The sequence below is a fragment of the Bombina bombina genome, chromosome 4, assembly GCF_027579735.1.
Source record: "Bombina bombina isolate aBomBom1 chromosome 4, aBomBom1.pri, whole genome shotgun sequence".
In the NCBI taxonomy this organism is placed as follows: domain Eukaryota; kingdom Metazoa; phylum Chordata; class Amphibia; order Anura; family Bombinatoridae; genus Bombina; species Bombina bombina.
In genome coordinates, this window is record NC_069502.1 from 256,125,460 (window position 1) to 256,140,544 (window position 15,085).

At 35.8% G+C, this 15,085-nt stretch overlaps 1 protein-coding gene across 1 annotated transcript in view; it reads right to left on the bottom strand.

Moving 5' to 3' along the window:
- LOC128657266 (rootletin-like) overlaps positions 1 to 15,085 on the bottom strand; it is a 282,131-nt gene that overhangs the window by 206,765 nt on the left and 60,281 nt on the right. Inside the window, exons 9-10 of the mRNA XM_053711546.1 lie at positions 12,366 to 12,578; positions 5,743 to 5,818 (exon numbers count right to left, since the gene is read on the bottom strand). Of these exons, the coding sequence (XP_053567521.1) occupies positions 5,743 to 5,818; positions 12,366 to 12,578 (289 nt within the window). The remainder of the gene's footprint in view (positions 1 to 5,742; positions 5,819 to 12,365; positions 12,579 to 15,085) is intronic.

Genomic DNA, 15,085 nt, shown 5'->3' on the forward strand with positions numbered 1-15,085 from the left:
AGGGCTTTTTTATTTTGATAGGGCTATTAGATTAGGAGTAATTTGTTTTTATTTTGGATAATTTCGGGGTTTTTTGTGTAATTTAGTGTTTATTTTTTTGTAATTTAGATAATTGTATTTGATTAATTTATTTTTTTTATTTTATTGTAATGTTAGTTTTTAGTGTAAGGCAGGTTAGGTTTTATTTTACAGGTAACTTTGTATTTATTTTAACTAGGTAGTAAAATAGATACAAACTTAACTGAAATAAAAATAAATCCTAAGCTAGCTACAATGTAACTATTAGTTATATTGTAGCTAGCTTAGGTTTTATTTTACAGGTAAGTTTGTATTTAGTTTTAAATAGGTTATTTAGGTAATAATTGTAAGTTTTATTTAGATTTATTTTAATTATATTTAAGTTAGGGGGTGTTAGGGTTAGGTTCAGGGTTACGTTAGGGTTAAACTTATGCTTAGGGTTACGTTAGGGTTAGGTTTAGGGGTTAATATATTTATGTAGTGTTAGTGATGTGGGAGGCCAGAGGTTTAGGGGTTAATAACTTTAGTATAGTGGCGTCGACATTGGGGGCGACAGATTAGGGGCTAATAAGTGTAGGTAGGTGGCGGCGAGGTTTGGGCCAGCAGATTAGGGGTTAATAACTGTAATGTAGGTGGCAGCGATGTTAATGCGGCAGATTAGGCGTTAATAACATTATGTAGGTGGCAGCGATGTTAGGGGCAGCAGATTAGTGGTGTTTAGATGTATTTTTTATGTTAGGGTGTTTCTTTCCCCATAGACATCAATGGGGCTGCATTACGGAGCTTTTGTTTCCGCTATCACAGGTGTTAGGCTTTTTTTAGCCGACTCTCCCCATTGATGTCTATGGGGAAATCGTGCACGAGCACATCAAAACACTGCTTGTATTTGGGCGAGGTATGGAGCTCAACGCCACCATATCGCCCGTACAAGCAGGGTTTTACAAAACCTGTAATAGCAGCGCTATAGGGAGGTGAAATACAGCCACTTTTGTGGCGGTTGTTAATTTCACTATAGCGCTCAAAACTCGTAATATAGCTGTTGGTGTTTTTTTTTGTAATGTAGTACAGGTATCCCTCAGTTTACGCCGGGGTTAGGTTCCAGAAAGAATGGTTGTAAATCGAAACCGTTGTAAATTGAAACCCAGTTTATAATGTAAGTCAATGGTAAGTGAGGGAGTTAGGTTCCAGGCCCCTCTCAAAATTGTCATAAGTAACACCTAATACATTATTTTTAAAGCTTTGAAATGAAGACTTTAAATGCTAAACAGCATTATAAACCTAATAAAATAATCACACAACACAGAATATATAATTAAACTAAGTTAAATGAACAAAATGTTTTGCTAAACAGCATTATAAACTTAATAAAATAATCACACAATACAGACTTCACTTGCATTGTTCTGCAAACAGTTCTTTCTATGCATTCCAATCTGGACTGATTTATAGACAGGAAAATCTTGTTCCTTTGAAATCTGCTCGATAGCTCAGGTCTGGTTAAACTGATTAATTTCAGCTTGCTTGGCTTTGCTGCAACACAAGCGGACAGCTCCACCTACTGTCTATTTTAATAAATGCACTGCTTCTCAATGCTTTTCAATAGCAGTCACATGACTGGAAAAAAAGGTTTTTATTCTGAAACGGTGTAAATTGAACATTTTGAAAACGAGGGCCACCTGTACTTTTAATTATTTTTAATAATATATTTAAATAATTTTAGTAGAGTTAGGTTTTTTTAAATATGTAATTTAGTTTATTTAATTGGCAGTTTAATTTAATTGTAGTAAAATGGTTAGGGTAGGTTAGTTAATAGTTTAAAAATAATTTATTTTAATTCTACAGGTAAGTTTTAATTTATATTAAGATAGGGATCTTGTAATTTTAATTTAAAGTTAGGGGGTTGTTAGGTTTCGGGGTTACTAGCTTAATTTAGTTTTTTGCGATGTGGGGGGCTGACGGTTTAGGGGTTAATAGGTTTAGTTAGTGGTGGTGATGTGGGAGGACAGAGGTTTAGGGGTTAATACGTTTATTTAATGGCAGCGGTGTCGGGGAGCGGCGGAATAGGGGTTAATACATTTTATTTAGGTGTTGGCGATATCGGGGGCGGCAGATTAGGGGTGTTTAAACTCTGGATTTATGTTTGGTGTAAATGTCACTTGTTTTCTACCATAGAAATCAATGGGATATGCCTAATTCTCTGGCAGCATCGAACATAAGCTCTCGGTGCTTTCAGACTCCCATTGATTTCTATGGCATCCACGGCCTCAAGGGTGGCGGATTGAAAATCAGGTACGCTGTGTCGAAAAAGACACAAGCGTACCTGTTAACTATTTGATAAATGGCAAAAAGTGTCAAATAGAGCCGAATGTGTATTTGGAATATCTGTAATGACGTAAGCATCGATCTGCGTCAGATTGAGATCGCCGGTTCGTATGTTACGTCACAAATTTTAACATTTGCCGAACTTGAGGCTTTGATAACTAGGTCGGATCAATCTCACAACAATTACGACGTGGAATTCCAGCGTATTTGCAGTTGACAGCTTGATAAATATCCCCCTAATAGTGAACATGCTGCACTTTGTAATTCTGATAAGTAGCTATACACAGATAATGACCTATGTATAGACTGGTTGGTATGGGCATCCACAGCACTTGGGCTCTGGTGCCACTGCACCTTCTACACCAATGGTAGTTGGTAGTTTAGAAAAATCATATAGTTAAGTATAGTACAATTTGCAGAGGCATGAGTTAGTTTAAACAGCGTATCATTTGCTATCCATTTCTCTTTTTAGAATAGATACCCAAATCAACTTCTTCTGGGCCACAAAGGGTCAGTTACACTGATTAGTGGCAATCAGAGACAATTTAATAAATCATACGCAGATGTCATTAAAGACCAAGCTTGTATCCTTATGTGTGAGACATTCAGGGACTTTGTTAAATGTGGAAATACATTGTTATGTATCTTTTAAATTGTAAATTCAGCTTTCAATATTTGTGTTGCACAAAGAGATGTGTAAAATAAATTGTGCATCATGGAATACCTAACAAATGGATGTACAGTGGTGTTTATAGATCTATCATCAGATCTCAACCACAATTTAACATATTTTTTTATCTTTCTTCTACATCTATCCCATAAACATGTGTCTGCTTTAGAAGCTCCAACACATTCCCCAGTACACTGTACAGCTGGCAAAACTGGAAAGCAAAGTGTATTACAAAGTTGTATCACTTTACCAGCAATGAAGACATCCCTCTCAATACAGCTGCCACAGAAGAGATGCGGTTAGAAAGTGTTTACAGCTACATCCAATATAATTGTGCCATACACCCAATGTATGTGTGTTATACACCCAATGTATGTGTAATATACACCCAATGTATGTGTGTTATACACCAAATGTATGTGTGTTATACACCCAATGTATGTGTGTTATACACCCAATGTATATGTGTTATACACCCAATGTATGTGTGTTATACATTCAATATAATTGTGCCATACACCCAATGTATATGTGCCATACACCCAATGTATGTGTGTTATACACCCAATGTATGTGTGTTATACACCCAATGCATGTGTGTTATACACCCAATGTATGTGTGTTATACACCCAATGTATATGTGTTATACACCCAATGTATGTGTGTTATACATTCAATATAATTGTGCCATATACTCAATGTATATGTGCCATACACCCAATGTATGTGTGTTATACACCCAATGCATGTGTGTTATACACCCAATGTATGTGTGTTATACACCAAATATATGTGTGTTATACACCCAATGTATGTGTGTTATACACCCAATGCATGTGTGTTATACACCAAATGTATGTGTGTTATACACCAAATGTATGTGTGTTATACACCCAATGTATGTGTGTTATACACCCAATGCATGTGTGTTATACACCAAATGTATGTGTGTTATACACCCAATGTATTTGTGTTATACATCCAATGAATGTGTGTTATACACCCAATGTATATGTGCCATACACCCAATGTATGTGTGTCATACACCCACTGTATGTGTGTTATACACCCAATGTATTTGTGTTATACACCCAATGTATGTGTGTTATACACCCAATGTATATGTGCCATACACCCAATGCATGTGTGTTATACACCCAATGTATGTGTGTTATACACCCAATGTATATGTGCCATACAACCAATTTATGTGTGTTATACACCCAATGTATGTGTGTTATACACCGAATGCATGTGTGTTATACTCCCAATGTATATGTGCCATACACCCAATGTATGTGTGTTATACACACAATGTATGTGTGTGTTATACACCCAATGTAAATGTGCCATACTCCCAATGTATTTGTGCCATACACCCAATGTATGTGTGATGTACACCCAATGTATGTGTGATGTACACACAATGTATGTGTGTGTTATACACCCAATGTATATCTGCCATACTCCCAATGTATTTGTGCCATACACCCAATGTATGTGTGATGTACACCCAATGTATGTGTGATGTACACCCAATGTATGTGTGCCATACACCCAATGTATGTGTGTTATACACCAATGTATGTGTGTTAAACACCCAATGTATATGTGCCATACACCCAATGTATGTGTTATACACCCAATGTATATGTGCTATACCTCCAATGTATATGTGCCATACACCGAATGCATGTGTGTTATACACCCAATGTATATGTGCCATACACCCAATGTATGTGTGTCATGCACCCCATGTATGTGTGTTGTACACCCAATGTATGCGTTATATACCCAATGTATGTGTGTTATATACCCAATGTATGTGTGTTAAACACCCAATGTATGTGTGTTATATACCCAATGTATATGTGCCATACACCCAATCTATGTGTGTTGTAAACCCAATGTATATATGCCATACACCTAATGTATGTGTGTTATACACTCAATGTATATGTGCCATATGCGTAATGAGTGTTATGCATTCTATGTTTGTGCGCTATACATCCTATGTGCATTAGACCTCCATCTATGTGTGCCATGCAACCAATGTATATGTGTCATACACCCAATGTTTGTGTGCTATACATTCTATGTTTGTGTGCTATACCCCCCATGTATGTGTGCTATACTATCTATGTATGTGTTATACATCCTATGTTTGTGCGCTATAAATCATATGTGTGTGTTAAACCCCTCATCTATGTGCGCCATATCTACAATGTATATCTGTCATACACCCAATGTATGTGCGCTATACACCCTATGCATGTTTGTTATATATCTTATGTTTGTGTGTCATACATCCTATGTTTGTGCACTATACATCCTATGTATGTCCGCTAAACACAATATGTACATTATATAAACTATACAACCTATGTATTTGCACTATGCACCCTCTGTATGTGCGCTATGCACCCTGCATATGTGTTCTATATATCCTACGTATGTGTGCTATGTACCCTATGTATGTGCGCTATGCACCCTGCATATGTGTTCTATATATCCTATGTATGTGCACTGTGTACCCTATGTATGTGCGTTATTCACCCTGCATATGTGTGCTAAATATCCTATGTATGTGTGCTATACACCCAGTGTATGTGTGCGCTACACAATCAATGTATTTGCACTATGCACCATATGCAAAGCTTTGTAACTATGAAAAAGACTCCTAACCACAGATTAAACCAACACGTAAAAAGCATAACAGCAGCACACTCACCAGTCTCAGTTTTTCCTTTTCTTTCTTACTGTTTTCTTCTTTCAGTTTCTCAACCTGAACTGTCAGTTCTGAGACCCTGTAGGACAAGACAGTATTAACCTCAGAAATGCAATGTGCTACTCCAGTGAGCGGCTATTGCTTGACGATAGATGAAATACCAAGCGGTTCATTTATTTAATATTACCAGAAAACTACACAAAGCTGACAAATCATACAAGAAAATCTGTGCCTGATGTGCTAAAATGAACAAAGTGCAATATTCTAACACCCAAATATGCAGATCATTATTCTTGCAACTTAAATTCTCTGCCATACTTTTACTTTATAAAAGGTACTTGTTTTGATTGTATTTTTCTCTTGTGTTTTAAAACACGAAAAAGTAGATATTATCTAATATTCTAAGTTAACCTGATCATATAATTGTTAAATATTTATTTGATTGTTTAGCCTCCAAAATGAATCCTTTAAATTAATCGACTTTCTCAAAAACTTCTATATTTTTAAAATTGCATTCTTTTCAATAAATATGGCCATATTGATGAAGTCTTTCTGAATTCCAAAACCTGTTCCATCCATTAAAGGAACACTAAACCCAAATTGTTTCTTTAATGATTCAGATAGACCAGCATTTTTAAACAACTTTCTAATTTATTCCTATTATCACTTTTTTCTTGCTATCTTTGTTTAAAAAGCAGGAATGTAAGCTTTTAGAGCCGGACCATTTTTGGTTGAGAACCTGGGTTATGCTTATTGGTTTGCTAAAGGTAGCCACCAATAAGCAAGCACTATACAGAGTGCTGAACCTAAAATGGGCTGGCTCTTAAGCTTTAAATTCCTGCTTTTTAAATAAAGATAGCAAGAAAAAGAAGAAAAATGGATGATAGGAGTAAATTAGAAAGTTGCTTTAAATTTCTTCTCTATCTGAATCCTTCACGAAAAAAATTGGATTTAGTGTTCCTTTAACAATATAATCTGTGGTAGGTTGATTTTTTTTCTTTACATATTTAAGTAAGCAAAAAACAAAATTTTCTCCAATAACTTGGGATTTTTAGACAATACCAAAAGCAATGATTTATTCACACTTTAGACAGCACAGATTAATCTCAGTTTTTAAAAACTGCAAAATGATCTGCTGTGTTAAATGAATGAGACACTAAGATAATATGTCATTCCATAAATTAACTAGATTCATAGATGCTGTTGAGGTTTTCAAAGTACCTCGTTGTGAAGGTACAACCAAGGGCCTGATTATCTAAAGCTCTCTGCTATGAGACTGGGCCCTCGGCAGCTGCCCTTTTTGCCCTGTGTTAAAGATGGCCCTGCTCGTCAGTATTGTGAGGGCCCTCAGAAAATTTCAGGAAAATTTTATCTTGAGAGATGTTTATCTCACTATACAGGGTTTTTGATGTGAGAGAGGCACTTTCTCTCTGTGCTGGTGAGTTTTTGATCATTAGGCCGTATGTTTGAAATTCATTGAGCATAAAACATTTGTAATAGGAATGGGAGGGCATCATGACGCAGAACTCTGTGTCACTAACTGTCCAAATTGTTGACCTCTGTAATCTACTTATCTAGATGTATTCTTACCCATCTAAAGTCTAATACATAATGTTCTTGCTCACGTTTCCCTAATGCAAATTAATCTCATTCTACCTGATGATCAGACTTTCATCCACCAAACACTCACCATTTTGTATACAACAAAGGAATTATCTTGAACTCCTTGCCTAGTGCACTCACGCATAAGCCAATTAGTTATGTTGCCTTATCCCTTCTCTTGGATCTGCTTTTCATTTGACGACTATTCACAGCATATAATCTGTCGCCCCCAACATCGCCGACACCTACATTATATTTATTAACCCCTAATCTGCCGCCCCCAATGTCGTCGCAACCTACCTACAATTATTAACCACTAATCTTCCGCCCCCAACGTCGTCGCCGCCACTATAAATAAAGTTATTAACCCCTAAACCTGTCTAACCCTACCCCCCCTAACTTAAATATAATTTAAATAAATCTAAATAAAAATACTATTATTATTATTTAAAACTAAATACTTACCTATAAAATAAACCCTAAACTAGCTACAATATAACTAATAGTTACATTGTAGCTATTTTAGGATTTATTTTTATTTTACAGGCAACTTTGTATTTATTTTAACTAGGTAGAATAGTTATTAAATAGTTATTAACTATTTAATAATGTCCTAGTTAAAATAAATACAACTATAGCTGTAAAATACATCCTAACCTAAGTTACAATTACACCTAACACTACACTATAATTAAATAAATTACCTAAATTAACTACAATTAATTACAATTAAATTAAATAAACTAAATTACGAAGAAAACCCCCCCACTAAATTACAGAAAATAATAAAATAATTACAATTTTTTTAAACTAAACTGATAGAATTCTATCAGCCAATCGGAATTAAGGTAATAAAAATCCTATTGGCTGATCCAATCAGCCAATAGGATTGAAGTTCAATCCTATTGGCTGATTAGAACAGCCAATAGGATTGAGCTTGCATACTATTGGCTGATTGGAACAGCCAATAGAATGCAAGCTCAATCCTATTGGCTGATTGGATCAGCCAATAGGATTTTTTCTACCTTAATTGCGATTGGCTGATAGAATTCTATCAGCCAATGGGAATTGAAGGGACGCCATCTTGGATGACTTCATTTAAAGGACAAGTCATTGTTCCAGTCGCCGTCGAATGAAGAGGATGCTCCACGTCGGATGTCTTGAAGATGGACCCGCTCCGCTCCGGATGGATGAAGATAGAAGATGCCGCCTGGATGAAGACTTCTGCCCGGATAGGATGAAGACTTCGGACCGTCTGGAGGATCACTTTTGCCCGGTTGCATGAAGAGGTCTCAAGGTAGGGTGATCTTCAAGGGGGTAGTGTTAGGTTTTATTAAGGGGGATTGGGTGGGTTTTAGAGTAGGGTTGGGTGTGTGGGTGGTGGGTTGTAATGTTGGGGGGGGGTATTGACTTTTTTTTTACAGGTAAAAGAGCTGATTACTTTGGGGCAATGCCCCGCAAAAAGCCCTTTTAAGGGCTATTTGTAATTTAGTATAGGTTAGGGATTTTTATTATTTTGGGGGGCTTTTTTATTTTATTAGGGGGATTAGATTAGGTATAATTAGTTTAAAAAAATTGTAATTATTTTATTATTTTCTGTAATTTAGTGTTTGTTTTTTTCGTAATTTAGTTTATTTAATTTAATTGTAATTAATTGTAGTTAATTTAGGTAATTTATTTAATTATAGTGTAGTGTTAGGTGTAATTGTAACTTAGGTTAGGATTTATCTTACAGGTATATTTGTATTTATTTTAACTAGGAAGTTATTAAATAGTTAATAACTATTTAATAACTATTGTACCTAGTTAAAATAAATACAAACTTGCCTGTAAAATAAAAATAAACCCTAAGCTAGCTACAATGTAACTATTAGTTATATTGTAGCTAGCTTAGGGTTTATTTTATAGGTAAGTATTTAGTTTTAAATAGGAATAATGTATTTAATTGTAGTAATTTTATTTCGATTTATTTAAATAATATTTAAGTTAGGGGGGTGTTAGGGTTAGACTTAGATTTTGAGGTTAATAAATGTAATATAGTGGCAACGACGTTGGTATCGGCAGATTAGGGGTTAATAAATGTAGGTAGGTGTCGGCGATGTTAGGGACAGCAGATTAGGGGTTAATAATATTTAACTAGTGTTTGCGATGCGGGAGTGCGGCGGTTTAGGGGTTAATACATTTATTGAAGTGGTGGCGATGTCCGGTTAGGCAGATTAGGGGTTAAAAATTATAATATAGTGCTTGCGATGTAGGGGGGCCTCGGTTTAGGGGTTAATAGGTAGTTTATGGGTGTTAGTGTACTTTTTAGCACTTTAGTTAAGAGTTTTATGTTACGGCGTTAGCCCATAAAACTCTTAACTACTTACTTTAAAATGCGGTATCAGTCTTGACAGGAGAGGCTGTACCACTCACTTTTTCCAAGACTCGTAATACCGGCATTAGTCAAATCCCATTAAAAAGATAGGATACGCAATTTACGTAAGTGGATTTGCGGTATGCTCGAGTCGCGGAAAAAAAGTGAGCGGTACACTTGTACCTGCCAGACTCATAATACCAGCGAGTTGGAACCTCTCAACGCTGCTTTTTAAGGCTAACGCAAGACTCGTAATCTAGGCAAAAGTAAGCACAACCTTACAACTTCCTAACTGCTTAAAAGGCCACCACTACTCTACTGCAGAGATTGACGCTAAACCCCAAATCCTAGCTTGCAGAATTAATTTCTTCAAACTTCACCTCCTCCATTAACAGAGGCAAAGAGAATGACTGGGGATTATGGGTAGGGGAGTGACATTTAGCAGCTTTTCGGTGGTGCTCTTTGCCTCCTCCTGCTGGCCAGGAGTGATATTCCTACTAGTAATTGATGACGTTGTGGACTCTCCATATCTTAGGAAATAAATATATATACAACATAAAGTGTAGAGGACAAATGGTCAATAAAAATGAGAAAATACTGCTACAAGTTATTAGTACTTATTTTGTATATAAATGGTGCAGACCCTATATAAAAAATGTTAACAAAGACTATTAGAAAAGAAATGGAACATCTTATTAAATGTGTCATGTAAAAAGATAGGGAATCAAGCACTCTTTTGAATAATTAACATCAGTATTTATTTATTTCTTAAACATAGGCTAAAGCTCAGATCTATATAAAAATACTCAGTGCTAAACGATCATAGCAAATGTCGCTAAAAAGTAACAGAACAAACCCACATTGACAAATAAATATATATAACAAATAAATATATATAACAAATAAATATATATAACAAATAAATATATATAACAAATAAATATATATAACAAATAAATATATATAACAAATAAATATATATATACTGTGTCCTTTTTTTCTAACACCTCATATCTTTGAGCCCTTATAACTTTTTTATGCATAATAATTTTTATTAGATAGTGTTATTGTGAGTGTAACTGTACTTTTAAATGTATTTTTCATGTGCTTTGTGACACTTTTTATTCGAACGTAACAATTAACCAGAGTTCTGAAGTTGCGCTATCCTGATGCGTGTTAAATTCGATTGCGCTCAATCGCGTTTACTTTTAACTTGTAATACACGCACTACTTCCGAAGTGCACAAACAGCCGAGATAAACCTGATATTACTTGTGCACAACTGTTAGCACTCCACTCTAAGTCTAGCCCTTAATGATTAATGATCAGTTATTATCAAGGTACATGTAAGATTCATGTTATTAATGTTAATGATTCATTAGATCATCCACTAGAACACTGCTGTGTCTATGTTTGCTATGGCTACTAGAATTAGATAAGTGATAATGTCAGATTTCAAATACACATTTATAATATGCAAGTTAAGTTTGTAACTACTTAAATTACAACAGCACCGTCTCATGATTTTTCTCTACATTTTTACATTCATTACACACAATATCTAATCTGGTATTAGCCTACTCCATTTAAGATCCGTGGGTCAAAAAAGTCTAATTGTTAGCAATGACGTTCTTACTGCAGATCTAAATGAGTCACCCACAAACTGCTTCTTAACTCTGAATTATCTTAAGATGCACAGATTGTGAGATGGACAAAGAATTCTATGTATCCAGCTTTTTAGAAGTGTGTCAAGATTTTATTATTTGTACTTGTGTTCTTACCAACTGGAAGGAACTTGTTAATACGATTTACTGCACTTGATGCCAAGACTGTTACTCAGAAAGGATTATACCATTTCAAATCTGATGGAATTTCTCACTTACATCCTTATGATTTTATACACGCCAAAAGATTTTAACTTAAACAATATTTGTTTGTCTAATACTTTGGTATATATTATTTGTTAATTTATAAGAAATGTAATCTTTTAAAGCTTAACCTGTAGGTGAATACAAAAACTATTTAGTCAAGTACCGATAAAAAGAATAATCGTATAAAAGTGGGGGCCAATCAGGTTCCTGTAAAACGACAGAGTTGTAAAACCATTAGCTTAAAAGGACATAAAAATGCAAAATGAAAATGCTATAATGTGTTTCACAATTTTGTTATTGCCCTGTTGCAATTAAAATCTGTGGAGATTTTTGTAGATAAATCATTTGATATTTTTTTCTTAAGTATTATGATCAACCCTTATGTGTTTAACCCATGTAAGGGGGTTAAACACATAATAAAAGTCAGTTGCAGAGCAGACATGCACTACTGGGACCTAGCTGAACACATTTGGAGAGCCAGTGATAATAGGTATATGTTTATAGCCACCAATCACCATTACTATAAAGGGAAATTGATGATAAGAATATATTTTTTAAATTGCATGCTCTGCCATGAAAGTTTTATTTCATCTTCTGTTAAGGAATATGTGCAGTAGATAACAACTCAAAGTTATTAAGGTGACAATACTGGGGTTAAATCCACGTTTTAGAACAAAGCCAAACTTGTTGTACCTAAATATGTCACTTTGTCCCATATATATGAAGATAACGGCTTTTATGGAATAAAGGCATATGAAAATTGTGTATGATTGTGAAATAGTTACAGAGTTCACGTGCCTTGTGTTAAGTTCCACCTTCTCTGCATCCCACTGGCTCTGCAACTGGATCATCTGTCGCACTTTGTCACGAAGCTGCTGCTCAAGCCGGGCTGTGTGGAGAGTTGTCCCTGTAGCATTCTGAGAGAGGCGCAGGTTGGAGTCTAGGTTTAGACATGCTGTGTGAAGGCGGCGCTTGCTGCGTGAAATGTCTGTTTTTATCTCTAGGAGACCCCTAAGGAAAAAGAACAGTCAGACAGTATGAAGGACAAAAAATACAATGATTGTAAATGTGTCTACCAGAGGGATGACAAGACTATATGGATTTGCTAGTGAGGTCTGTCACAGAGATCTACTTATTTTGTGGCCACCTACTGTAATTTGGTTGTGCAAGACTCACTTATACATCAACCAGAGGTCATAATGATGGTGTAGAGCTTACTTGGGCAAAAAAAAAATATATACATTTGTCTCCAATTTGAGGCCATACAACTGCTGTTATAGGGGAAACAGGGAAATCCCTAAACAATCTTATGTGTTTTGGTCAGTATCAGTAGACATCAACCTATATTTTGTACCCACTTGATCTACCACAATTTTACTTCCCTAATGATGTCTGCCAAAGTGTGATCAGTCTCAGCAGTATCTTTCAGATATCTATACAGATACCATATACTCCAATTTTATTTTATAGAAAATACATTCGGCTAGATTACGAGTTTTGCGTTAGCGGCTGTGCGGTGCTAACGAGCAGTTTATGCTCACCGCTCACATACAGACAGCGCTGGTATTACAGGTTTTTACAAACCAGACAAGAAGTGAGCATTGAGCAAAATTGTGCTCATTACCGCACTCCAATACCAGCGCTGCTTACGTTAGCAGCGAGCTGGTGTAACGTGCTCGCGCGCGATTTCCCCATAGGAATCAACGGGGTGAGCCGGCTGAAAAAAAGTCTAACACCTGCAAAAAAGCAGCGTAAAACTCCATAACGCAGCCCCATTGATTCCTATGTGGAAAAACATTTTATGTCTACACCTAACACCCTAACATGAACCCTGAGTCTACACCCCTAATCTTACACTTATTAACCCTAATTTATGGAATTAATTTAATTATAGTGTAGTGTTAGGTGTAATTGTAACTTAGGTTAGGTTTTATTTTATAGGTAACTTTGTATTTATTTTAGCTAGGTAGTTATTAAATAGTTAATAACTATTTAGTAACTATTCTACCTAGTTAAAATAAATACAAACTTGCCTGTAAAATAAAAATAAAACCTAAGATAGATACAATGTAACTATTAGTTATATTGTAGCTAGCTTAGGGTTTATTTTATAGGTAAGTATTTAGTTTGAAATAGGAATTATTTAGTTAATGATAGGAATATTTATTTAGATTTATTTTAATTATATTTAAGTTAGGGGGTGTTAGGGTTAGACTTAGATTTAGGGGTTAATAACTTTAGTATAGTGGCGGCAACGTTGGGGGCGGCAGATTAGGGGTTAATAAATGTAGATAGGTGTCGGCGATGTTAGGGACGGCAGATTAGGGCTTAATAATATTTAACTAATGTTTGCGAGGCGGGAGTGCGGCGGTTTAGGGGTTAATATGTTTATTATAGTGATTATAGTGGCGGCAATGTCCGGTTCGGCAGATTAGGGGTTGAAACTTTTATTTTAGTGTTGCGATGCGGGAGGGCCTCGGTTTAGGGGTTAATAGGTAGTTTATGGGTGTTAGTGTACTTTTTAGCACTTTAGTTAAGAGTTTTATGCTACGGCGTTGTAGTGTAAAACTCTTAACTACTGACTTTAAAATGCGGTACCAGTATTGACAGGAAAGGGTGTACCACTCACTTTTTGGCAGACTCGTAATACCGGCGCTATGCAAGTCCCATTGAAAAAAGAGGATACACAATTACGTAAGTAGATTTGCGGTATTTCCATTCTGGACAAAAAAGTGAGCGGTGAGCCTGTACCTTCAAGACTCGTAATACCAGCGGGCGTTAAAAAGCAGCATAACTCGTAATCTAGCCGACAGTTTTCATCAACAATATCACAATTTAATACTAATTTACATAATAGAAGAAAAAAATTATAACCCTTACACACACATGTGTGTGTGTGTGTAACACTAGCATAATCCATAATCCACATTCCCTGTTGATCTCTTTTGTATAGGAGCTCATATATCTTATTAACTTATTGATGGCCTATTCCTTGAAAATGTGTTGGGACCAGAAAATGTGAGATCTCTGGATTTCTTATAGTAGTTTTATGTTGGCATATTCTGTACTTTACTTTTTGAGTTGTTCCCCCTATATAAAGAAGACCACTTGCACATTTAAGGCCATATCCCATACATGTTGAATTACATGTTTAATAGCTATTAATTTTACATTTTTGTCTAGTGTAGGCAAGGCCAGACTGACCTACGAGGATACTGAGAGATTTCCTAGTGGGCCACATCATTTGGAGCCAGCAGGCAGCAACTTAAGGAGGCAGGGCCATCAGTACAGCAATGTGGCTGTGCAGCTATAAGGCTGTGTGAGGGAAGGACTGGAGGCATGGTGGTATTTGTGCCCTTAGCCGCTGTTGGTAGGGGAATAGAAAATGGAGCATGTGTGCACCCCTCCCGGAGGTGTGAAGATGTCAAAAGTGCAGGCGGAAATCCATATGAGGTTATCAAGGGGAGGAAAAGGCATAAAGTTATAGTGAGTTTTTGTTTACATAAACTGATCTTTGA